This window comes from Amblyraja radiata, chromosome 18, assembly GCF_010909765.2.
Source record: "Amblyraja radiata isolate CabotCenter1 chromosome 18, sAmbRad1.1.pri, whole genome shotgun sequence".
In the NCBI taxonomy this organism is placed as follows: domain Eukaryota; kingdom Metazoa; phylum Chordata; class Chondrichthyes; order Rajiformes; family Rajidae; genus Amblyraja; species Amblyraja radiata.
This window is the reverse complement of record NC_045973.1, coordinates 46,180,795-46,205,693: the sequence shown is the minus strand read 5'-3', so window position 1 is coordinate 46,205,693 and position 24,899 is coordinate 46,180,795. Positions and strand designations below refer to the sequence as shown.

The window sequence follows — 24,899 nt, the reverse complement described above, 5'->3', positions numbered from 1 at the left end:
ATCCCCTTAGCCACAAGGGCCACATCTAACCCTCTTAAATATAGCCAATGAACTGGCCTCGACTACCCTCTGTGGCAGAGAGTTCCAGAGATTCACCACTCTCTGTGTGAAAAAAGTTATTCTCATCTCGGTTTTAAAGGATTGCCCCCTTATCCTTAAGCTGTGACCCCTTGTCCTGGACTTCCCCAACATCGGGAACAATCTTCCTGCATCTAGCCTGTCCAACCCCTTAAGAATTTTGTACGTTTCTATAAGATCCCCTCTCAATCTCCTAAATTCTAGAGAGTATAAACCAAGTCTATCCAGTCTTTCTTCATAAGACAGTCCTGACATCCCAGGAATCAGTCTGGTGAACCTTCTCTGCACTAGGGCAATAATGTCCTTCCTCAGATTTGGAGACCAAAACTGTACGCAATACTCCAGGTGTGGTCTCACCAAGACCCTGTACAACTGCAGTAGAACCTCCCTGCTCCTATACTCAAATCCTTTTGCTATGAAAGCTAACATACCATACGCTTTCTTCACTGCCTGCTGCACCTGCATGCCTACTTTCAATGACTGGTGTACCATGACACCCAGGTCTCGCTGCATCTCCCCTTTTCCTAGTCGGCCACCATTAGATAATATACTAATGTAGACCAGGTGTCCTTTTAATGATTCCGGTCACTTTTGATGCACAAAGGGACTGAATATAAGATAATTTGTAGCATTGTAAAATTGAATCGGTGGACTATCACGGCAGTTCTCTTTAGTCGAAAAAAAATCTTTCTCAATTTATATTTCAGATGGTGTGATATTACTGGAAAATCCAAGAGGCGATAACATTGTGAACTTGATCAAGCTGAAAAATATGATTATCAGCATATTCAGGTTGCAGACATCGAAACTGGCTATCTTTCATGAAAAAAAAGGTAAAATTATTGGTTCATAATTAATGCATGTATCAGGATCAGATGAAACATTTTGTTCTACGTGCTATCCAGTCAAATATCACACATGACTACAGTCAAATCATACACAAGTAAAATGGGTAGGGCAAAGAGAAAAAAATAAACAGACTGCAGTATTTAGTGTTACAATTGCAAAGAAAGTGCAGATTTTTAAGAAATAACCAAGGGTTGCAACGTTGTTGATTGGGAGATCTGTAGTTTCAGGCATTGTATGTTGAAAGATTTTCCACTAGTTCTTTGAGCTAATGGTTCAGATCTTGCTGGCAACTTTAGGTTCAGATCTTGCTGACAAAGATGGCACCTGTCTGCACAGCAGAAAATCATCAAATATAGTACTCAGTTTACATGTATAAAAGAAACAGCAGAAATCAAGCTGCTAATGCATTTAAGCGCATTAGTGCTATTGCGATCTACCGGCAGCAACGGAGCTGCTGACTGTAAGGGAATTCCCGATCGCAGGGGAATCCCCCACCTGGCGGAGGGAGGATCACAGGAACAGTAAGTACTGTACCTGGAAACACCGCGAGACCTCCATTGTGTCCGGAAACGTGGACGGCGGGCAGATCTACAAGTCAGACTGAAGCGCAGGGGACTACGACCCCCTTTCCCTACCATCCTACTAGCCAATGTACAATCACTGGAAAATATAGTAACTTAAGGTCAAGGCTGCTTTACCAAATGGAGCTGAGGGAATGCTCTGTGTCATGTTTCACAGAGACATGACTCACCCCCAGCTCCCCAGGTCCAGCCTGAAGGTTTCTCCATCCATCGTATGGACCATACGCAGGCATCTGGGAAAGGGAGAGGCGGGGATGTCTGCCTCATGGTCAACTCTTCGTGGTGCTCAGACGTGGCAGTTCTGTCTAACTTCTGCTCTCGTCACCTGGAACATCTGGCGGTGAAGTGCCGCCCCTTCTACCACCCGAGGGAGTTCACCTCCATCATGCTGGCCACGGTCTACTTCCCAGCCCAGGCAGACGTCTGTCTAGCATTGGAGGATGTGCATGCCGTGGTTAACAAGCACTAGACAGCGTACCCCGAAGTGTTTACCACCATAACCGGGGACTTCAACAAAGCCAACCTGAAAAAATCACTTCCAAACTACCACCAACATGTCGACTGCAGCACCAGAGGATTAGACACCCTTGACCACTGCTATACGACCATCAAGGATGCCTATCGTTCTATACCTCGCCCTCACTTCGGGAAATCCAACCATTCAGCGGTGCTGCAACCAGAGGTGAGGACTGTACAGAGCTGGTCGGGGGAGGCAGAGGAACAACTCCAGGACTGCTTGGAGTCAGTAGACTGCACAATGTTCAAGGACTCGGCAACGGACCTGAATGAATACAGTCCTTACAGACTTCTTAAGAAAATGTGTGGAGGACTGTGTTCCTACAAAAATCTTTCCAGTGTTTCCTAACCAGAAGCCTTGGATGAACCAGGAGATCCACATTCTTCTGAGGACCAGATCCAGGTATTCAGGTCTGGTGATGTATAGGTCTATAAGAGATCCAGATATGACCTTGACAAGGGCATCAAAAAGGCCAAAAGGGACTACCGCTCAAAGCTGGAGGATGTGGCGGATGTACAGCAACTGTGGCAGGACTTGAATGCCATGACCTCCTACAAGTCGAAGCCAAGAGTCAGCTCAAGCGACAGCGAAGCATCACTCCCTGACGAGCTCAATGCGTTCTATGCACGCTTTGATAGGGAGAACACTGATGTGCCTTCCCGAGCCCCCATACGCCTTGATGGTATTACAGTCACAGAGGCCGATGTCAGAAGATCCTTCAGTGGGGTGAACCCTCGGAAAGCGTCTGGACCTGATGGTATACCCGGGCGAATTCTCAAAACGTGCTGATCAACAGGCTGGGGTTTTTGCAGACATTTTCAACCTCTCACTACTGAGGTCTGAGTTTCCCACCTGCTTTAAGAGGGCATCAATAATAGGAAGGTGACGTGCCTCAATGACTATCGACCAGTGGCACTAATGTCTGTAGTTCAGGAACAGCTTCTTCCCTACAGCCATCAGGCTATTAAACACTACAACCTCAAATAAGCTCTGAACTACAATGGACTATTATTAATATTATTATTGCACTACTATTGTTTGTTTTTTGAGTGTATATATATATATATATATATATATATATATAAAAAATATATATATGTGTGTGTGTATGTATATATATGTGTGTATATACATATGTATGTGTGTGTGTATATATGTGTGTTTGTGCATTTGTGAGAAGGTGTATATATACACACTGATTTTTTTCTCTCGGTTATATTGTTTACAGTGTACTACGTTTACATATTCTGTTGTGCTGCAGCATGTACGAATTTCACTGTTCTATCTGGGACATATGACAATAAAACACTCTTGACAACAGAACATGCATAAATATGTCAAAGAATTAAGGCAAAAAACAGGTGAGGTTTGAGTTGTAAATGGCTATGACTTGCAAGTCAGTTTATGCCATTTCACGAATAAAGGTGCCTTTTGCCAAATGGGAAAGGAATATTTCCATATGCCTTCTTTACCTAAGCCCTCGCCGAGTCACAATAATTGGGGAGTGGGCTCGAACTGAGCAGAGCTGGTAGATTCACTCACTGAGTCGCTGAAGCTGGTTGACAGCAGTACTTCCCACTCCTGCTCGCTCACCCATCACAGCCACTTCTGTTCATTTCCACTACTTCTGAACAGTTCAGTTTACGGACAGTTCTCAGGAACACAACCCTATCGTAATCTGGGGACTTCCTGTGTGAACATGCACATTCAGAAGCATTTATCGCCTTCAGGTTGTCTATCTATTCACACACCAACCTGGTTTGAAATTATTGGGTTTGATGTTTGGAACCGAAGCAGTTTAAAAATTCTAAGCAAGACTTTACCAACATAGCCACCATCTCCCAGCAGGGATTAACAAAAAGAAGCATTTTTGTCAGGTGTTCACCGCATACCAGGAACAAATATATTAGTCGGTAATTTTAATTTTGATGCAAGACTAAGAAAGTTGAAGCATATAGTTCATTACAATGTGATGTATCAAAGAACTACCTTGCATGTAAATTTGAATGATGACTAACCGAGGATAGTAAATGTTATGCCTGGTGCTATACAGATCCTCTCCAGGCTACAACACATTTCCATTTCTGAGAACTGTTTGTAACCCGTCCGCCCGGCTATATGTTTAGAAAAAAACATAGACCAAACCACGGTAACCTGTGCAATGAGGATGATCAACTGTTCATATGTTGCCGCAAACTGAGTTCCCACACGGTAGAATTTGCCTGCAGCCTCATGACAGCACGCAGACTTTTGGTTTTTCAAAACCCGTGTTCATACTTACGGTTCTAGATAGGTTGAGTGTTCATAATTTGGGAGGACCTGGTATAATAATTATTAAGAAATAGATAAAATGGCAGCAATGATAATAATTACCTGTTATTCCTCTGAATTGTGGTTCAGTGTTAGTTGACTATTCTCCGTTCAATAGTTCTCCAATCTACACGTTACTGAAATACTTTTCATACATAACACATTCTTTTGTATTAACATCACAGCAGCTGGAGAATTTTGGTCTTAAATGCACTTATTTATAATTGATCTGACCTTGAGAATGCATTTTTGGGAAATCTGAATTAATCAGTATAGCAAAACTCAAAAAGTTTTGGCTTGGATTTTGTATTCAGAGAAACAGTGAGGCACAGGGCACGTGCCATTATTTGGAAGTATATTGGATACCCATCTGCACCTATACAGTGAATGCAATGCTCAAGAAGTTGCTGTTTGATTTGCCTTGCTCTTTCGCAACAATTCTGTAACACTATTTTGCTATTGAACATTGAATTTACCTTTGAAGTAAATATGTAGTACTAATCCATGAGATTCCCTTAATACTAACCTTCTTTCCTTCCAATTTCCCTTTCTGGGCAAGATTTGACACAGAATTTAATAGTTGAATTTCCTGATCTTGTTTCAGCTTGTTTGCTTAAGTATTATATATATATTATATAATATATGCGAGCTGTATAAATACATACCAAAAGCAGTAAGATTTTATTATTTATATAACTTCCTAGCCTGATGGATTATTAAATATTTGAACATAAAACGATCTGTTACTGTTAAAATTTCCCTTAAATGTCATATGAATATCCATTATGGCTATAGCCAGCCAAGAAAAAACATAAATATATTTTATTTAATTGGTCGTTAGATTGTGTCTTTTTCAATAAAAGGACCCAGCACATCACATTACACTGCAATAGACTGTTACAATTCCCAGTGGACACATTGGTCATTTCTTGCTTGGAGCATAATAAAAATAAAACCATGTGAATTTACTGCAGGGACAGATGCTAAGTGATTACTGCAGGGCAGGCTTTGCAAAAATTGATTTGAATTTGGTAATAATATGTCCTAATAATAGCAGAGTTCTTGTTCACACCTATTTGCCTGCATTTTCATTCCACAGTCAGTTGGAAGATGTAAAAAATAGGACACAGTGCCTTCATATCCTTGGATCACCAGGGATTTGAATAATTGTTCCATATAAAATGGTAATTTTTTTTTGCCTGTTGTGCACAAGACAGGGTAAACAGTGACTTTTTGTGGTAAGTTGTTGGAGGGTTCTATGTGCCTGACCTAAAACTGGTTTTCACATGGGACCCAGGTGTCCTCTTAATTATGGAAAATCTTCGACAGAACGGTGATTTTTTTGTTGAATATTTGGGACTCGCCAGTATATAAACTGGGTAGCATTTTATACTATTCATGTTACAATGGTCACATGTGGATTTTATATTTTTTGCAATAATTCACCAGTAACCCACTTTTATTTGTAGTCCTTGATTTGTGTTTTGTCTCTGCTGGAGTTATCTCTATCTGTCTGACAGCTAGTATTTTTTTTCCTGTGCTCAGAGTAAAACCAGTCTCTCATTTGCTCTGTAAATGGGTGTCATAAAGTGACTTTTTATGTTTATCCTTGCTCTAGCCACAGTGCCCTCCATAATGTTTGGGACAAAGACCCATCATTTATTTATTTGCCTCTGTACTCCACAATTTGAGATTTGTAATATAAAAAAATCACATGTGGTTAAAGTACACATTGTCAGATTGGATTAAGGGGTATTTTTATACATTATGGTTTCACCATGTAGAAATTACAGCTGTGTTTATACATAGCCCCCCCCCCCCCCCCCTCCCATAATGCCTCCTTAATGCAGGTATAAGAGAGCTCTCAGCACCTAGTCTTTCCTACAGTCTTTCCATCACCTTTGGAAACTATTATTGCTGTTTATCAATATGAGGACCAAAGTTGTGCCAATGAAAGTCAAAGAAGCCATCATGAGACTGAGAAACTAGAATAAAACTGTTAGAGACATCAGTCAAACCTTAGGTTTACCAAAATCAACTGTTTGGAACATTAAGATGAAAGGGAGCACTGGTGAGCTTACTAATCGCAAAGGGACTGGCAGGCCAAGAAGACCTCCACAGTTGATGACAGAAGAATTCTCTCTATCATAAAGAAAAATCCCCAAACACCTGGCCGACAGATCATAAACACTCTTCAGGAGTCAGGTGTGGATTTGTCAATGACCACTGTCTGCAGAAGACTTCATGAACAGAAATACAGAGGCTACACTGCAAGATGCAAATCACTGGTTAGTCACAAAAATAGGATGGCCAGGTTACAGTTTGCCAAGAAGTACTTAAAAGAGCAACCACAGTTCTGGAAAAAGGTCTTGTGGACAGATGAGACGAGGATTAACATATCAGAATGATGGCAAGAGCAAAGTATGGAGGAGCGAAGGAACTGTCCAAGATATAAATCATACCACCTCATCTGTGAAACACGGTGGTAGGGGTGTTATGGCCTGGGCATGTTTGGCTGCTGAAGGTACCGGCTCACTTATCTTCATTGATGATACAACTGCTGGTGGTAGTAGCATAATGAATTCTGAAGTGTATAGACACATCCTATCTGCTCTAGTTCAAACAAATGCCTCAAAAATGGCGGTTCATTCTACAGCAAAACAATGATCCCAAACATATTGCGAAAGCAACAAAGGAGTTTTTGAAAGTTAAAAAATAGCTTTGAGTGGCCAAGTCAATCACCTGATTGAGCATGCCTTTTATATGCTGAAGAGAAAACTGAAGGGGACTAGCCCCCAAAACAAGCATAAGCTAAAGATGGCTGCAATACAGGCCTGGCAGAGCATCACCAGAGAAGACACCCAGCAACTGGTGATGTCCATGAATCGCAGACTTCAAGCAGTCATTGCATGCAAAGAATATGCAACAAAATACTAAACATGACTACGTTCATTTACATTACATTGCTGTGTCCCAATCATTATGGTGCCCTGAAATGGGGGGGCTATGTATAAACACAGGTGTAATTTCTACATGGTGAAACCAAAATGTATAAAAATGACCTTTAATATCATCTGACAATGTGCAGTTTAACCACATGTGATTTTTTTTCTATTACAAATCTCAAAGTGAATTGAATTGAATATCCTTTATCGTCATTCAAACAAGTTTGAACGAGATTTCGTACCATGCAGTCATGACAGAAAAAAGCAACAAAACACACAATGAACACAATTTAACACAAACATCCATCACAATGAATCTCCAGGTATCTCCTCTCTGTGGAGTATTGTGGAGTACAGAGGCAAATAAATAAATGATGGGTCTTTGTCCCAAACATTATGGAGGGCACTGTGCCTCTATCTTGTAATCTAAACACATTCCTAATTTAACTACTGCCTGTTTAACATGACCCTTAAATTATATTCACTATGTTAGCCTATTTTCCCATCATCCTCTTCCAGTATGTAAGGCTCGTGGGTTCACCCTATTACAAGCTGCCCAATTTTCTTATTTTTTCTGAAATTCTTACATCACAAGTGTACCTGATAAAAGATTTGCATCCCTTATTTAGATATCTCTCCATACCGCAAATTAACTTGCTGATAATTTTAAGTATTCTTCATTGTTAATATTCTTCCCTGCACTTTAAAGACGGGCTCTTGAACCTATTCTCCCTGCACAAAAGATGGAAAACAAAAATAGAACATAGAATAGTACAACATTGGAATGAGCCCTGTGACCCGATGATGTCTATGTCAAACATGATGCCAGATTAAACTAATTTCTCTGCTTTGACGTGATGCATGTTCCTCCATTCCCTGCATTTACACGAGTCTTTCTAAAAGCCTCTTTAACACGCCATCATAAGTGCTTCCACTACCACCCCTGGCAGCGCTTTCCAGATGCCTGCCATTCTCTGTATGTTAAAAAAAAGACCTTAAAGCTATGTCGTCTAGCATTTCAATTTCCACCCTGGGATAAATATTCTGAATGTCTTCTCAATCTATGCCTCATAATTTTACCAAACATCCACCTGGACTTCCCTCAACCTCCGATGCTCCAGAGAAAACAATCCAAATGTGTCCAATCTCTCTTTACAGCCAATACCCTCTAATCAAGGCTGCATTCTGGTAAACCTTTCCAAAATCTCCACATCCTTTCTGCAATGGTGCAACCAAAACTGCACACAATATCCCAAATGCAGAAACCAAAGTTTTATAAAGATACTAGATCAAGTGCAGACCCGTTGGGTCTGTTCCCCCAACGTGCGGTTGTGGGGGGGGAGGCGGCATGCAGCGTCACACACACTAACTATCTCCCCCCCCCCCCCGCACACACGCTAATTACCCCGCTTGATATTATATTAATATTATTAATTTGCTCCTTTTACCCATAACCACCCTATCTACTGACGCATAGCCCCCAACTTGCAGTCACATCTAGAGAGGGGGGGGAGGGGAGGGGGGGGGGGGGGTAGAGAGTGAGGGCAGAGAGAGAAGGGGCAGAGACACAGAGAGAGGGGCAAGAGGGAGAGGGGGTGGCGAGGAGGAGAAGAGGGAGGGTGGGGTGAGGGGAGAGGGGGAGAGAGAGGAGAGGGAGGGGAGGGGGGGAGGGGGAGAGGAGAGGGGGGGAGGAGGGAGGGGAGAGAGGGGGGGAAGGGGAGGGGGAGGGGGGGAGGGGGGAGGAGGGAGGGGAAGGGGGGGGGGAGAGGAGAGGGGGGGAGGGGGAGAGGAGAGGGGGGAGGAGGAGAGGGGGGGAGGGGGAGAGGAGAGGGGGGGAGAGGAGAGGGGGGGAGGGGGAGAGGAGAGGGGGGAGGGGGAGAGGAGAGGGGAGGGGGGGGAGAGGGGGGAGGGGAGGGAGGGGGGGGGGGGGGGGGGAGGGGGGAGGGGGAGGGGGGAGGGGGAGAGAGAGAGGGGGGGGGAGGGGGAGAGGAGAGGGGGGGGAGAGGAGAGGAGAGGGGGGAGGGGGAGAGGAGAGGGGGGGAGGGGGAGAGGGGGGGGGGGAGAGAGAGAGTGCCTTTTTATTTCAACCCAAACCCCCCAAACAACCATTTGCAGGCAGTGCTTTTTTACTTTAACCATATTTTCATTTTCAAACCAAATTAAGGGTACTTACTCACAGCAGGATTTTATTTTACTTCTGTACTTCTTTAAAAAGAGTTTTAAACATTAACTTGCATATTGAAAATAAAAATACTAGTATTGCTGAAATAGACAACTTTGGCTGTCTGATTGGTTTTCAGTATTTTGGTTCATTTAACTATTGGCTTTTTCCCCTGTGTTTAGTTTTTGTTTGAAAATGACAGTGTTTTCACCTAGATCATTGAAGCCATGATTCTAATTTTCTTATCGTGAGATAAAGAGAATAATGGAAAGAAGGTCTGACAGGCAGTTTCTATTCTCAATCTAAATTGATTAAATCGGAATTGCTGCTTGCATGGACAATGCAGACAACACACATTGAAATTATCTCTTTCCGTGTTGTAATATGCCATATCCATGAGAATCTGATGAAGTCTGATTAAGTGAATTTCCTTCACTGATAACGGATCATTATTGTTAAGCGTAACTGTTTAAAATCATTTCATCAGGCCAATCTGTTTTACTCTGCTTAAATTTGTGTTTAGCTTTTTCAAAGTTATCATTTCAATAAATGTTTCTAGAATTTTCTTTTGGAAATCTAATGCATTCTCACAAGCCGTCTTTGCTAGCCTTATAACCATATAACAATTACAGCACGGAAACAGGCCATCTCGGCCCTTCTAGTCCGTGCTGAACACTTACTCTCACCTAGTCCCATCTACCTGCACTCAGACCATAACCCTCCATTCCTTTCCCGTCCATATACCTATCCAATTTATTTTTAAATTATAAAATTGAACCTGCCTCCACCACTTCCACTGGAAGCTCATTCCGCACAGCTACCACTCTCTGAGTAAAGAAGTTCCCTCTCATGTTACCCCTAAACTTCCGTCCCTTCATTCTCAAATTAGTCCTCTTGTTTGAATTTTCCCTACTCTTAATGGAAAAAGCTTATCCACGTCAACTCTGTCTATCCCTCTCATCATTTTAAAGATCTCTATCAAGTCCCCCCTTAACCTTCTGCGCTCCAAAGAATAAAGACCTAATTTGTTCAACCTTTCTCTGTAACTTAGGTGCTGAAACCCAGGCAACATTCTAGTAAATCTCCTCTGTACTCTCTCTATTTTGTTGAAATCTTTCCTATAATTTGGCGACCAAAATTGTACACCATACTCCATAATTGGCCTCACCAATGCCTTGTATAATTTTAACATTACATCCCAACTTCTATACTCAATGCTCTGATTTATAAAGGCCAGCACACCAAAAGCTTTCTTTACCACCCTATCCACATGAGATTCCACCTTCAGGGAACTATGCACAGTTATTCCTACCCTCTATTCAACTGCATTCCTCAATTCGCTACCATTTACCATGTACGTCCTATTTTGATTTGTCCTGCCAAGATATAGCACCTCACACTTATCAGCATTAAACTCCATCTGCCATCTTTCAGCCCACTCTTCCAAATGGCCTAAATCTCTCTGTAGGCTTTGAAAATCTACTTCATTATCCACAACACCACCTATTTTAGTATCATCTGCATACTTACTAATCCAATTTACCACACCATCATCCAGATCATTGATGTACATGACAAACAACAGTGGACCCAACACAGATCCCTGAGGCACCCCACTAGTCACCGGCCTCCAACCTGACAAACAGCCATCCACCATTACTCTCTGGCATCTCTCATTCAGCCACTGTTGAATCCATCTTGCTACTCCAACATTAATACCCAACAATTGAACCTTCTTAACCAACCTTCCATGTGGAACCTTGCCAAAGGCCTTACTGAAGTCCATATAGACAACATCCACCGCTTTACCCTCATCAATTTCCCTAGTAACCTCTTCAAAAAATTCAAGAAGATTAGTCAAACATGACCTTCCAGGCATAAATCCATGTTGACTGTTCATTATCAGACCCTGTTTATCCAGATGCTTATATATATTATCTCTAAGTATCCTTTCTATTAATTTGCCCATCACTGACGTCAAACTAACAGGTCTATAATTGCTAGGTTTACTCCTAGAGTAAATGTACTCTATGTGGTCTGCTACGTGCTGGGAAATGCCAGCAGTTCCACATGGATCTAATGACAAATATAATTCAACTGCCAAAAAGTTCACAATTCCTCCATGAGTGCAGAAGTTCTGAACTTATTGGCTGGTTTCCCAGCTCTGCACTATCTAGTCCAGTGTCAGGACATTAACTCGCTGAGTTTACAAGCAATTACCATGAGAATCTCCCCTACTTAACCTACATTACGACCAGGCACAAGATCAACAAGCTCATTCATGTCAATAGACTGGAATGGCTGTGAGAGCGAATGGTTTGACGAAGTCATTTTAAAAACATTAATTGCCATTGATATATTGTTTGCGTTCTTAAGTCATTATAGTTTATTTTATTATTTTCAAAAATGTAGCTATTTAATTGATCTTTAATAGTTTTGTATCGCCCTGAATTTCAGACACAAACAGAAGCATTCTTAAAACTAGAAACCCTGAAAAATCGCCTGTCCATTGATCCTCAGATGCTGCGTGACCTGCCGAGGTCCTCCAGCACTTTGTGTTTTGCTCAAGATTCCAGCATTTACCATGTCTTGTGTCTTCTTAAAAAATATTCCTGAGTGTGGCTCACTGAAAGTATTCATGAAAGAGATGATTATTTATTGTGCACCTAGCTGATTCATATTGAAAAGGCTGTACAGTGCCCTCCATAATGTTTGGGACAAAGACCCATCATTTATTTATTTGCCTCTGTACTCCACAATTTGAGATTTGTAACAGAAAATTTAAAGTGCACATTGTCAGATTTTAATTAAGGCCATTTTTATACATTTTGGTTTCGCCAGGTAGAAATTACAGCAGTGTTAACACATCGTCCCCCCATTTCAGGGCACCATAATGTTTGGGACACAACAATGTCATGTAAATGAAAGTAGTCATGTTTAGTATTTTGTTGCATATCCTTTGCATGCAATGACTGCATGAAGTCTGCGATTCATGGACATCACCAGTTAGAAACATAGAAACATAGAAATTAGGTGCAGGAGTAGGCCATTCGGCCCTTCGAGCCTGCACCGCCATTCAATATGATCATGGCTGATCATCCAACTCAGTCTCCCGTACCTGCCTTCTCTCCATACCCTCTGATCCCCTTAGCCACAAGGGCCACATCTAACTCCCTCTTAAATATAGCCAATGAACTGGCCTCGACTACCCTCTGTGGCAGGGAGTTCCAGAGATTCACCACTCTCTGTGTGAAAAAAGTTCTTCTCATCTCGGTTTTAAAGGATTTCCCCCTTATCCTTAAGCTGTGACCCCTTGTCCTGGACTTCCCCAACATCGGGAGCAATCTTCCTGCATCTAGCCTGTCCAACCCCTTAAGAATTTTGTAAGTAAGTTGCTGGGTGTCTTCTCTGGTGATGCTCTGCCAGGTCTGTATTACAGCCATCTTTAGCTTATCCGTGTTTTGGGGGCTAGTCCCCTTCAGTTTTCTCTTCATCAGCATATAAAGAAAGGGCATTCTCAATTGGGTTTAGATCAGGTGATTGATTTGGCTACTAAAAATTTACCATTTTTTACCTTTGAAAAACTCCATTGTTGCTGTAGCAGTATGTTTGGGATCATTGTCTTGCTGTAGAATGAACTGCTGGCCAATGAGTTTTGAGGCATTTTTTGAGCTTGAGCAGATAGGATGTGTCTATACACTTCAGAATTCATTATGCTACTACTATCAGCAGTTGTATCATCAATGAAGATAAGTGAGCCAGTACCTTCAGCAGCCATACATGCCCAGGCCATAACACCCCCACCACCGTGTTTCACAGATGAGGTGGTATGCTTTGGATCTTGGGCAGTTCCTTCTCTCCTCCATACATTGCTCTTGCCATCACTCTGATGTAAGTTAATCTTCGTCTCTTCTGTCCACAAGACCTTTTTCCAGAACTGTGGTTGCTCTTTTAAGTACTTCTTGACCCTGGTTCTGGTTGATTACTGCGCAGACAGTTCATAAGTGGTTATCTCGCGCAGGTCGGAGTGAGTAGAGTAGTGACTACATTAAGAAGTGGGCCTTTTTGACCATGTTGAGGAGATCTAGTTGCTCAATCCCCTTTTGAAATGACAACATCGGGAGCAGCACATGTGTTGGGTGGTAACCTATTCCATTCCCTTATCGTCCTTGGGTAAAGGGAATATTGGTAGCAAAGTTTATTGAAATGTAGCGAGTTGATGATGTAGGGACCGTTATTTTGTCTTGTTTCATGGCAGTTGGTGGTCTGGGACGACGGAAGATTTGATGGTGTGATGTTGTGAATCTCCTTGTAAATTACAATGTCTTAGCCTGATTCTGCGGAGCTCTAGAGTATCCCATCCGAGAGAAGTCAGCATATTATTCACACTTTATTTGCGCTTGTAGTCATTCCATACAAAGCGGGCTGCTTGGCGTTGTACTTTCTCCAGGGTGATCTTGTTGTTGTTGTTGAAAGGATCCCAGACGGCTCCACTTTGGGCCTGACCATGGACTTGTAGGCATTCTCTTTGACGGATGTACTACGTGCGTGAATTATTTTAAGAAGGCCGAGAGTTCTATTAGCTTTATTAGACACCTGACTAATATGCGTCGCCCAACTTAAATCTCTGCTTAATTCGCCTCCTAGATATGGGTGATGGTCGACAGCAAGCAATGTATGGCTACCCATGTTGTATTCCAATAAAAATGGTTTAATCTTGTGTGAGATATGCATGGTATGACATTTGGTTGTATTGAATAACATCTGCCAGGTTTTTCCCCACTCACCAAACAGTTGATTTTGGTAAGTCTAAGGTTTGGCTGGTGTCCCTAACAGTTTTATTCTTGTTTCTTAGTCTCATAATGGCTTCTTTGACTTTCATTGGCACAACTTTGGTCCTCATGTTGATAAATAGCAATAAAGGTTTCCAAAGGTAATGGAAAGACTAGATGCTGAGAGCTCTCTTATACCTGCATTAAGGAGGCAATTAAACACACCTGAGCAATTACAGACACCTGTGAAGCCATGTGTCCAAAACATTATGGTGCCCTGAAATGGGGGGACTATGCATAAACTCAGCTGTAATTTCTACATGGTGAAACTGAAATGTATAAAAATGGCCTTTAATAACATCTGACAATATGCACTTTAACCACATGTGATTTTTTTCTATTACAAATCTCAAATTGTAGATTACAGAGGCAAATAAATAAATGATGGGTCTTTGGCCCAAACATGGAGGGCACTGTATTTACAAAAAGGCAATTCTAGAACTTGGATGGTTAGATCACACATGCTGGCAAGGCCACGTGCGGTGTGTGTGGATCAAGTCAAGCTCTGCCAATGAAACGGTTGTAAGCAGATACAACTACTCGCTCTCCTGTCAGTGGTTGTGCCTGCTGTCAGACTTGTTTTTCAACTGAATAAAAGACAGAAAAATGCTGGAGCAACTCAGTGGGTTAGGCAGCACCCCTGGAGAACATGGATAGGTGATGTTAAGCTCGAGCCCCTTCTTCACATTGATGAGGGGTGGGGGAGGGGAGCGGAAGAAAGCTAGGAGAGAGGAGGGATCACCTCTTTGGTGAGGACATTCAGTGAGACACACTCTGGAAGATTTTTTTAAGGTGACTCAAGAAACTGCAAATGCTGGAATCTTGAGGAAAACACGAGTGCTGGATGAATGCAGCATCGGAGGAGGGAATGGACAGGTGATGTTACAGGCCAGGACCCTTCACACTGAGGGAGTGTGAGGGAGAAAGCTGGAAAGGTGAGCTAGGGGCAGATAAAGCGTGGTAAGTGAAAGGCAAATACAGGTAATGGGGTTAGATTGGCAAATGGGTGGAGTAAGTGCCAAAGGCTTGAGGTGAAAAGGAGAAGAAAGGAGTTTCTGATGAGGAGAGAAGGCTTTACATTTCACTCCTCGTTTCCTGTCTTTATTTGACCCTTTTGTCTCTGGTTATTTTTTAGGACTTTTCTCTACTTTTACTCTGCTTCTATTGCCAGATCATTTTTGTTATTAATTTATTAATACAAAGACAATAATAGTTATGAAAATGATAATACCTTTTTTACCAAATTACCATGTTTTGGCAAATATTTCCCTGATATAGACTGATTTTGCTAGGATTTTCTCTGCTTGAGAAGTGTGTATATACCAGCTATAAGATGTTGCACTGTGGGTGTTTGACGGTAAAAGGAAAGTATACAGTTAATGTCAGGATCCTTAACAGCATTGAAGTATGCAGTAATTTTGGGGGTCCAAGTCCATTGCTTGCTGAAAGTGGCAAACAAGTAGAGGAGTAAGGAATAGCCCATGCTTTACCTCTCTCTCCATCTCCTCCCCCTTCCCAGTTCTTCCACCAGTCTTACTGTCTCCGACCTACGTTCTATCACTGTTCCTCCCACTCCCCTGACATCAGAATTAAGAAGGGTCTCGACCCGAAACGTCACCCATTCCTTCTCTCCAGAGATGATCCGTGTCCCACTGAGTTACTCCAGCATTTTGTGTCTATCTTCGTAGTAAGGAAGGTGTATGGTATGCTTGCCTTCATCATTTGGGGCATTGAGTATAAGAGTCAGTGAAGCATTTTGTTTGGTTGCATTTATTGTGTGCAGTTCTGGTAACCCTAATGGAGGAAGGATGTTGAGAGGGTGCAGAAGAGGTTTACTAGAATGCTGCCTGGATTAGATAGGAGAGGTTGGACAAACTTAGATTGTTTTCTTTGGATCATCGAAGGGTGAAGGCAGACATGATGGAAGTATGAGAGGCGTAGATGGGGTAGATATTTGAAATGGTTTTCCCAGAATGGAAATGTCAAAGATTAGAGGTCATAGCTTTAAGGTTTTAGGGGTAAGTTTAAAGGAGGCACGTTTTTTACATGAAGTGTGTACGGTACCCGGAAAGCACTGCCAGGGTGGGTGGTAGGAGCAGATATGATAGTGGTGTTTAAGAGGCTTTTAGGTAGGCACATGGATGTGCAAGGGACAGAGGAATGTGGACCACGTGCAGGCCTAGATGATTAGTATAATTTGGCACATACATGGTGGGCCACAGGGACTATTCCTCTGCTGTAGTGTTTTGTGTTTTATGTTCTGTGAATTGCCACACAGTTTCTGCAATGCACCACTGCTTGATATTTCAATTAATCATCATAACTGATTAAAATAATATAGTGCAATCAATTTTGTTTTGAGAGATGTCAATTGCAAAATGCACGTACGAGTTATTAGGTTTTCAGGCCTTAATGTACAATTTGCATGCTCAAAAGTAATTAAGCCTTTATTTGAGAAAGCTGTAATATGGAATCATTCTCCTGATACCAGGATTTTTTTGCATGACGACTAGTAAAAGTGCATCCTGCAACACTGATTCTGTTTGCCTCTTCCAGAACTAACAAATGAGACTGACCTGATGATCCTCAGTGGAAAGACTGTGTATGTGACAGCTGGAACTGCACCAGAAGCTATTATACAGTCTGAAAATCTGCTCTGCAAGTATGTCAACTTGCAGCTAGTGAATGCCAAACCTCAAGGTATGACTAGAAAGACTAATACATTTATTTTACAGATTGAATATAATAATTATTTGTTATAATATCTTGCTGCTTTGAGGGTTTTTTTTCCCCACTGAAACTTGTGAAGCAACCTAGAATGTTCTACCACGTTAAAATGTTATTAAATTGCAGTTTGTCAATATTGAAATTCTTGCACATCCTTTCCCTACTGTCAGTTGCATTTGAGCAACTTCAATATATTGCTGCAAATTTATAATTGATTTATAATATAAAGGGAATCAAAACTTAGTAAGATGTTCAACATGACTTCTACCTGCCTGAAAAGTAGAAGTTGAATCAATTAATTTTTGCAGGTCATTTGTGTGTCCACAGTAATCCTTAAAAATGAAGACAGATATACCAAAATTAGGAATAGAAGTAAATGACTATTATTATTCTTGATCTTGATTAAATAGACAACTATTGCATCAGGTTAAATTAAACCGAAAAAAAGGATTTCCTTTTGCATCTTTCATTTACCATTTAAATTTTATTCAAATGAAAAAATATTCCCCACATAAAACATTGTAGTCAAGTAGTTTTATGAATACTTTCAGCAAATTTTCAGCATATAAAAAATATTAATCAATTTGGGTGTATTAACGAACGTTCATGCATATTAAAGAATGTTGAGGAAGACACACGGCAAACACAGTCGTCAGAGAAAGGAATAGTCACAGAAAGTTTCTGTATACCAACCCAGGCAATTTCTTTATACAGGGAGAAAAATGAATAGCAACACCAATGGCATGCAAGATAACAGAATGCGTAGTTAAAGGAGCATTAAGTAATTAAAACAAGACCCTCGGACAGCATGAAAGATCCCATGCATTGTTTTGAGAAAATATTGGTGCGGTTATCCAGAGAGATGAGCAGGCAATTATCATATTTCTCTTTGAGGAAGTTTACTGTGCAAATTAGCCAGCATTACAAGCACACTTCTGAAATTATTTGACTAAGAAGCTGCGGTTGCCTTGAGATCATGAAAAACTGTGCATATCTCCCTCTCCTTAATTTCCCGTATTCTCAAAGCCAGAGGGATCTAAGGTGTGTGCCTGGGGTGTGTTGTGGAGCAGAGGGATCTAAGAGTGCAGATATATAGTGCCCTGAAAGTGATGTCACTGGTAGATTGGGTGAAAGAAGGCTTTAGGTACATTGGCCTTCATCGGAAGGGTATTGAGTATAGAATTTGGGACGTTATGTTACATTTGAAAATACGTTGGTAAGGCGGTATTTGGAATTCAGTTTTGGTCATCCTGCTACTGGACAGGTGTTATTTAGCTGGAAAGAGTGCAGGGAATATTTTTAAGGACTTTGCCAGGGCTTGAGCTATCGGGAGATGTTGGGCAGGTTAGAACTTGGGATGGGAGGGGAGGGGGGTGTGTGGGCGGTGGAGTGTGTGTGGGCGGGTTGTGGGAGGAGGGGTGTGGGAGCGGGGCATGTGTGGGCGGGGGGTTGTGTGTGTGCGCAGGGGGTTGTGGGGGGGAGGGGGTGTGGGCGGGGAGTTATGGGAGGGGGCGTGTGGGCGAGGGAGTGTGTGGGGGGAGGGTGTGTGGGGGGAGGGTGGGGTGGGTTGTGGGGGAGACGGGGGAGTGCGCGGGGGGGGATGGGTATTTAGACGGGGTGGTTGTGGGGGAAGGGGTGTGTGGGTGGAGGGGGGTTGTGGGGGAGGGGTGTGGGCAGGGGAGAGATTGTGGGGGGAGGGGGGAGAGAGCTCGGAGAAAAGATGGGGAAGAGCCATGGGTAGAGGGGGGTATCACAGCGGCAGGGGGCAGGAGCCAGCAAGGGGGACCAGAGGGGAAGGGGCTGGAGCTGGCGGTGCGATGGGGACTCACAGCGGGCGCTGGTCGTTCTCCGCCGGGATCAGAGTCTCCGCTTTCCCTTTGGCGACATCTCCGACTCTGCGCCGGCCTGGGCTGGGCTGGGCTGCTTCCGGTCCCTCCGAAAATTGTGTCCAGTTGGAGACCTCTGCCAGTCACCCGCAACTAAAGTAAAGACGCGATGGAGCAGGAAGGGGCAGACCGTCCCGAGGAAATGACAGGAGAAGAGACTAATCCGCGCAACGCTGACTGGCAGGAGAGGAGATCGATCTGCGCACGCGCGGTTTTTAAGATTTTTAAACTTTGCTAACTTTTACAATAAGCCACTGATCGGAACGAAACTTGGTGCACTCGCAGCACAGGGGAACATACCGTTTTTGCACAAATAGAAAAACCGCGCACACCAGAAGATAACAAGTTCAGAGTTTTAGTTGTATAGAGATAGATAGAAGATAGATGGATGGGCCAAAAGCGAGCAGAGGGGATTATCTTAGATGAGGCATATTGGTCGGCATGGACATCTGTGCTATATGACACCATGATTCTTAGCGTTTTCCATGGCATATATACACCAAATGTAATCTATTATCTCATTGCCCTGACTAGCCCAAGTCTAAATCAATTACTAAAAAAACAATAATGCTATCACAGCAAAATTACCACAAAAGAATGATCCTGTTGGGAATGTATCTTTAAATCATGTTGCTATTCACCTTGTACATATTTGCCTGTGCTTTTGCATGTCAACAACAATTGTGGGAAGTTAAAAAAATGTAAGTATTTAAAATTCTTCTGTATTTTAGGAATGAGCATCTGGAAATAAGTATAAGTAGTTATTTGAATTCCATCCTGCTGACTTTATGTTCAAGAATAATGGATTCATTTTATGCCACTTAATGAGATCACTGGTTTGCAAATCACTGGCAGGTATAATATTAGAAATAATATATGCTGGGTTTAGCAGGGACAAAATAGGTAGGAATTGTGCTGGATTATGACAGATTATCTATATACTAATAAAACTCTGATCTGGGAGGGGGGGGGCTGTGTGTGTGATCATACTGCTCGAAAAAACAATGCTCTAACGGTAAAATGTTTACATATTTTCCACACAGACTGGGAAACACATTCTGTAAAAGGGCTGGATGGTTTGGAGTTTGTAAAATGTGTGCAGGTTATTTTTTTGCAGCAATACATAGAGGTACCTACTAGAGAAGGGGCAGTGCTGGACCTCCTGTTAGGAAATGAGACAGGTCAGGTGGCAGAGGTATGTGTTGGGGAGCACTTCGGGTCCAGTGATCACAATACCGTTAGTTTCAACATAATTATGGAGGTCAGAACTGGACCAAGGGTTGAGATTTTTGATTGGAGAAAGGCTAACTTTGAGGCGATGCGAAAGGATTTAAAAGGAGTGAATTGGAACATTTTGATTTATGGGAAGGATGTAGAAGAGAAATGGAGACATTTAAGGTGAAATTTTAAGAGTACAGAATCTTTATGTCCCTGTTCGGTTGAAAGGAAATAGTAATAATTGGAAAGACCCATGGTTTTCAAGGGAAATTGGACACTTGGTTCGGAAAAAGAGAGAGATCTACAATAATTATAGGCAGCATGGAGTAAATGAGGTGCTTGAGGAGTATAAAGAATGTAAAAAGAATCTAAAGAAAGAAATTAGAAAAGCTAAAAGAAGATATGAGGTTGCTTTGGCAAGTAAGGTGAAAGTAAATCCAAAGGGTTTCTACAGCTATATTAATAGCAAAACAATAACGAGGGATAAAATTGGTCCATTAGAGAGTCAGAGTGGACAGCTATCTGCAGAGCCAAAAGTGATGGGGGAGATATTGAACAATTTATTTTCTTCGGTATTCACCAAGGAGAAGGATATTAAATTATGTGAGGTAAGGGAAACAAGTAGAGTAGCTATGGAAACTATGAGATTTAAAGAAGAGGAAGTACTGACACTTGAAAAATATAAAAGTGGATAAGTCTCCAGGTCCTGACAGGATATTCCCTAGGACATTGAGGGATGTTAGTGTAGAAATAGCAGGGGCTATGACAGAAATATTTCAAATGTCATTAGAAACGGGAATGGTTCCGGAGGATTGGCGTGCCGCACATGTTGTGCCATTGTTTAAAAAGGGTTCTAAGAGTAAACCTAGCAATTATAGACCTGTTAGTTTGACGTCAGTGGTGGACTAATTAATGGAAAGGATACTTAATAATAATAAATTTTATTTATGGGCGCCTTTCAAGAGTCTCAAGGACACCTTACAAAAATTGAGCATGTAGAGGAAAAACATGTAAGGGGAATGAAATAAAGAGTAGAGACATGACTAGTACACAAAGTAAAGACAGAATTCAATACAAAACACAGTATGAGGCAATTAATGCACAGATGAAAAGGGACGGGGACGTGGGGCTAAGGATAGGCAGTGGTGAAGAGATGGGTCTTGAGGCGGGACTGGAAGATGGTGAGGGACACGGAATTGCGGATCAGTTGGGGGAGGGAGTTCCAGAGCCTGGGAGCTGCCCTGGAGAAGGCTCTGTCCCCAAAACTGCAGAGGTTGGACTTGTGGATGGAGAGGAGACCGGCTAATGTGGATCTGAGGGACCGTGAGGGTTGGTAGGGGGAGAGGAGGTCAATGAGACATGGGGGGGCCAGATGGTGGAGGGCTTTGTAGGTGAGGACCAGGATTTTGTAGGTGATCCGGTGGGAGATGGGAAGCCAGTGAAGGTTTTTGAGGACTGGAGTGATGTGATGCCAGGATTTGGTGTGGGTGATGAGTCGGGCGGCTGCGTTCTGGACCAGTTGGAGTCAGTTGATGTAGGTGGAGCTGATGCCAAGGAGAAGTGAGTTGCAATATTAGAGATAATATATTTAAGCATCTGGATAAACGGTCTGATTAGGAACAGTCAACATGGATTTATGCCTGGAAGGTCATGTTTGACTAATCTTCTTGAATTTTTTGAAGAGGTTACTAGCGAAATTTATGAGGGTAAAGCGGTGGATGTTGTCTATATGGACTTCAGTAAGGCCTTTGACAAGGTTCCACATGGAAGGTTGGTTAAGAAGGTTCAATTGTTGGGTGTTAATGGTGGAGTAGTAAGATGGGTTCAACAGTGGCTGAATGGGAGATACCAGTGAGTAATGGTGGATGTCTGTTTGTCAGGTTGGAGGCCGGTGACTAGTGGGGTGCCTCAGGGATCTGTATTGGGTCCACTGTTGTTTGTCATATACATCAATGATCTGGATGATGGTGTGGTGAATTGGATTAGTAAGTATGCAGATGATACTAAGATAGGTGGTGTTGTGGATAATGAAGTAGATTTTCAAAGTCTACAGAGAGATTTAGGCCATTTGGAAGAGTGGGCTGAAAGATGGCAGATAGAGTTTAATGCTGATAAGTGTGAGGTGCTACATCTTGGCAGGACAAATCAAAATAGGACGTACATGGTAAATGGTAGCGAATTGAGGAATGCAGTTGAACAGAGGGATCTAGGAATAACTGTGCATAGTTCCCTTAAAGTGGAATCTCATGTAGATAGGGTGGTAAAGAAAGCTTTTGGTGTGCTGGCCTTTATAAATCTGAGCATTGAGTATAGGTTGGGGTGTAATGTTAAAATTGTACAAGGCATTGGTGAGGCCAATTCTGGATGTACAATTTTGGTCGCCAAATTATAGGAAAGACTAGACCAAGTGCAGACCCGTTGGGTCTGTTCCCCCAACGTACGGTTGTGGGGGGGGCGGCGGCATGCAGCGTCACACACACTAACTACCCCCCCCCGCACTCACGCTAATTACCCCCCTTGATATTATATTAATATTATTAATTTGCTCCTTTTACCCCATAACCACCCTATCTACTGACGCATAGCCCCCAACTTGCAATCACATCTAGAGAGGGAGGGGGGGGGGGGCGGGGTTAGAGAGTGAGGGCAGAGAGAGAAGGGGCAGAGACAGAGAGAGAGACAGAGACACAGAGGGGCAAGAGGGATTGGGGGTGGAGAGGAGGAGAAGAGGGAGGGTGGGTGAGGGGGGAAAGGTGGGGGAGGAGGGGAGGAGAGAGAGAGGGTGAGAGTGAGGGGGAGAGTGAGGGGGAGCAGGGAGGGGGATGGAGGGGGAGGGTGGAGGGAAGAGGGGGTTTAGGGGAGGGAGGGAGGGTGGGGGAGGAGGGGAGAGGGGGCGGGGGGAGGAGAGAGGAGGGGGGGAGAGAGGGTGTGCTGAGGGGGTGAGGGGAGGGGAGGGGGAGGTGGGGAGCAGGGAGGGGGAGGGAGGGAAGGGGGTAGGGGTGTGTGGAGGGGAGGGACGGTGGGGGAGGGGATGGAGGGGAGGAGAGGGAGAAAAAGAGGGGAGGAGAGGGGGGGGGAGAGGAGGAGAGGATGGGGGGGGAGAGGGGGGGAGGGAGAGAGGGGGGGGGAGAGGAGAGAGGGGGGAGAGGAGAGGGTGGGGAGAGGAGAGGGTGGGGAGAGGAGAGAGGGGGGAGAGAGGAGAGGAGGGAGGGGGGGTAGGAGAGGGGGGGAGAGAGAGAGAGAAAGGGAGAGAGACAGGGGGGGAGAGAGAAAGAGAGAGGGATAGGGAGAGAGAGAGGTGGAGAGAGAGAGAGAGAGAGAGAGTACTTCAACCCAAACAACCATTTGCAGGCAGTGCTTTTTTCCTCAAACTAACCATATTTTCATTTTCAAACCACATTATGGGTACTCACAGCTGTGGAGACATTTGTTCAGTGTTATTCAGAGCTCTGATTGAGGCACACCACTTGCAGAGACTGATTGAGGCACACCACTTGCAGAGACTGATTGAGGCACACCACTTCCTGGTTTTATAGTCCCTCCCCCTCCCTCCAGCAGGGGGGGCAGTAGAGAGAATGGGGAATTTTGTAAAAACATTAATATCTCTGTCATTTTTCATCGACGGGAAAAACCCTCGGCACACATGCGGCGGAGGGGGGCTCTGAGCGAGGTGGCCAAAAATGACGGCCGTACGTGGCGGCGTTCTCTTGGAGATCGCAGCACAGAAGGCCAAAAGCGGTCAAGAACAGAGATTTAGTAATATAGATAGATGTCAACAAAATAGAGAGAGTACAGAGGAGATTTACTAGATTGTTGCCTGGGTTTCAGCAACTAAGTTACAGAGAAAGGTTGAACTAGTTGAGTCTTTATTCTTTGGAGCGCAGAAGGTTAAGGGGGGACTTGATATAGGTCTTTAAAATGATGAGAGGGATAGACAGAGTTGACGTGGATAAGCTTTTCCCATTGAGAGTAGGGAAGATTCAAACAAGAGGACATGATTTGAGAATGAAGGGACAGAAGATTTGGGGTAACATGAGGGGGAACTTCTTTACTCAGAGAGTGGTAGCTGTGTGGAATGAGCTTCCAGTGGAAGTGGGGGAGGCAGGTTCGATTTTCTATATGCTTTTAAAACTCTGTGTTTGTGTGTGTGTGTATATGTCATTTTTTTGGCCTTTGATTCGTTACTCCGCCAAAAACGAGACGCTAGCCATTTCACTTTTACATTTGCTCATCTACTCATTAAATGTAGTCATTTTTCTGTACACATTTTTAATAAAATCAATGATGCATAAGCAATATATTTCCGAGATGGTGCATGCCGTGGAAGGGGAAATGCAGGTGATGGTATTCGCATGCACCTACTGCCCTTGTCTTTCTTGATGTCAGAGGTCCTGGGTTTGAGAGGGAAGCTCACAATTTGTGAGTAACTGCCGTGCATTATTGATGGTGCACACTGCAGCGACTGTGCGTTGATGGGATTGAAGGTTATGGTGGTTAAAAGGTGCCAGTCAAGTGGGCTGCCTTGTCTTGGATGTGTTTTTGACATATTGGAGACTACTCTCCATTTGCCTGGGTGAGTACTCCATCACACGTCTGGTGTACCTTATAGATAATTAAAAGACCCAGAAATGTCAGGATGTTAGCCATTTGCTACAGAATACTCAAAGTGATCTGTTCTTGTTGCTAGGGAATTTGTGTGGTTGGTCCATTTGAATTTCTGCTTGATGTTGACCTGCCAAGATATTTGTGCTGGGGGATGTGATAGTGATGTTAAGAATGTCAGGTGCAGGTGGTT

At 43.2% G+C, this 24,899-nt stretch overlaps 1 protein-coding gene across 1 annotated transcript in view; it reads left to right on the top strand.

Moving 5' to 3' along the window:
- Window positions 1-24,899, top strand: part of iars1 (isoleucyl-tRNA synthetase 1) — a 168,415-nt gene that overhangs the window by 130,517 nt on the left and 12,999 nt on the right. The window contains exons 31-32 of the mRNA XM_033037262.1: window positions 786-911; window positions 16,830-16,973. Coding sequence (XP_032893153.1) covers window positions 786-911; window positions 16,830-16,973 — 270 coding nt within the window. The remainder of the gene's footprint in view (window positions 1-785; window positions 912-16,829; window positions 16,974-24,899) is intronic.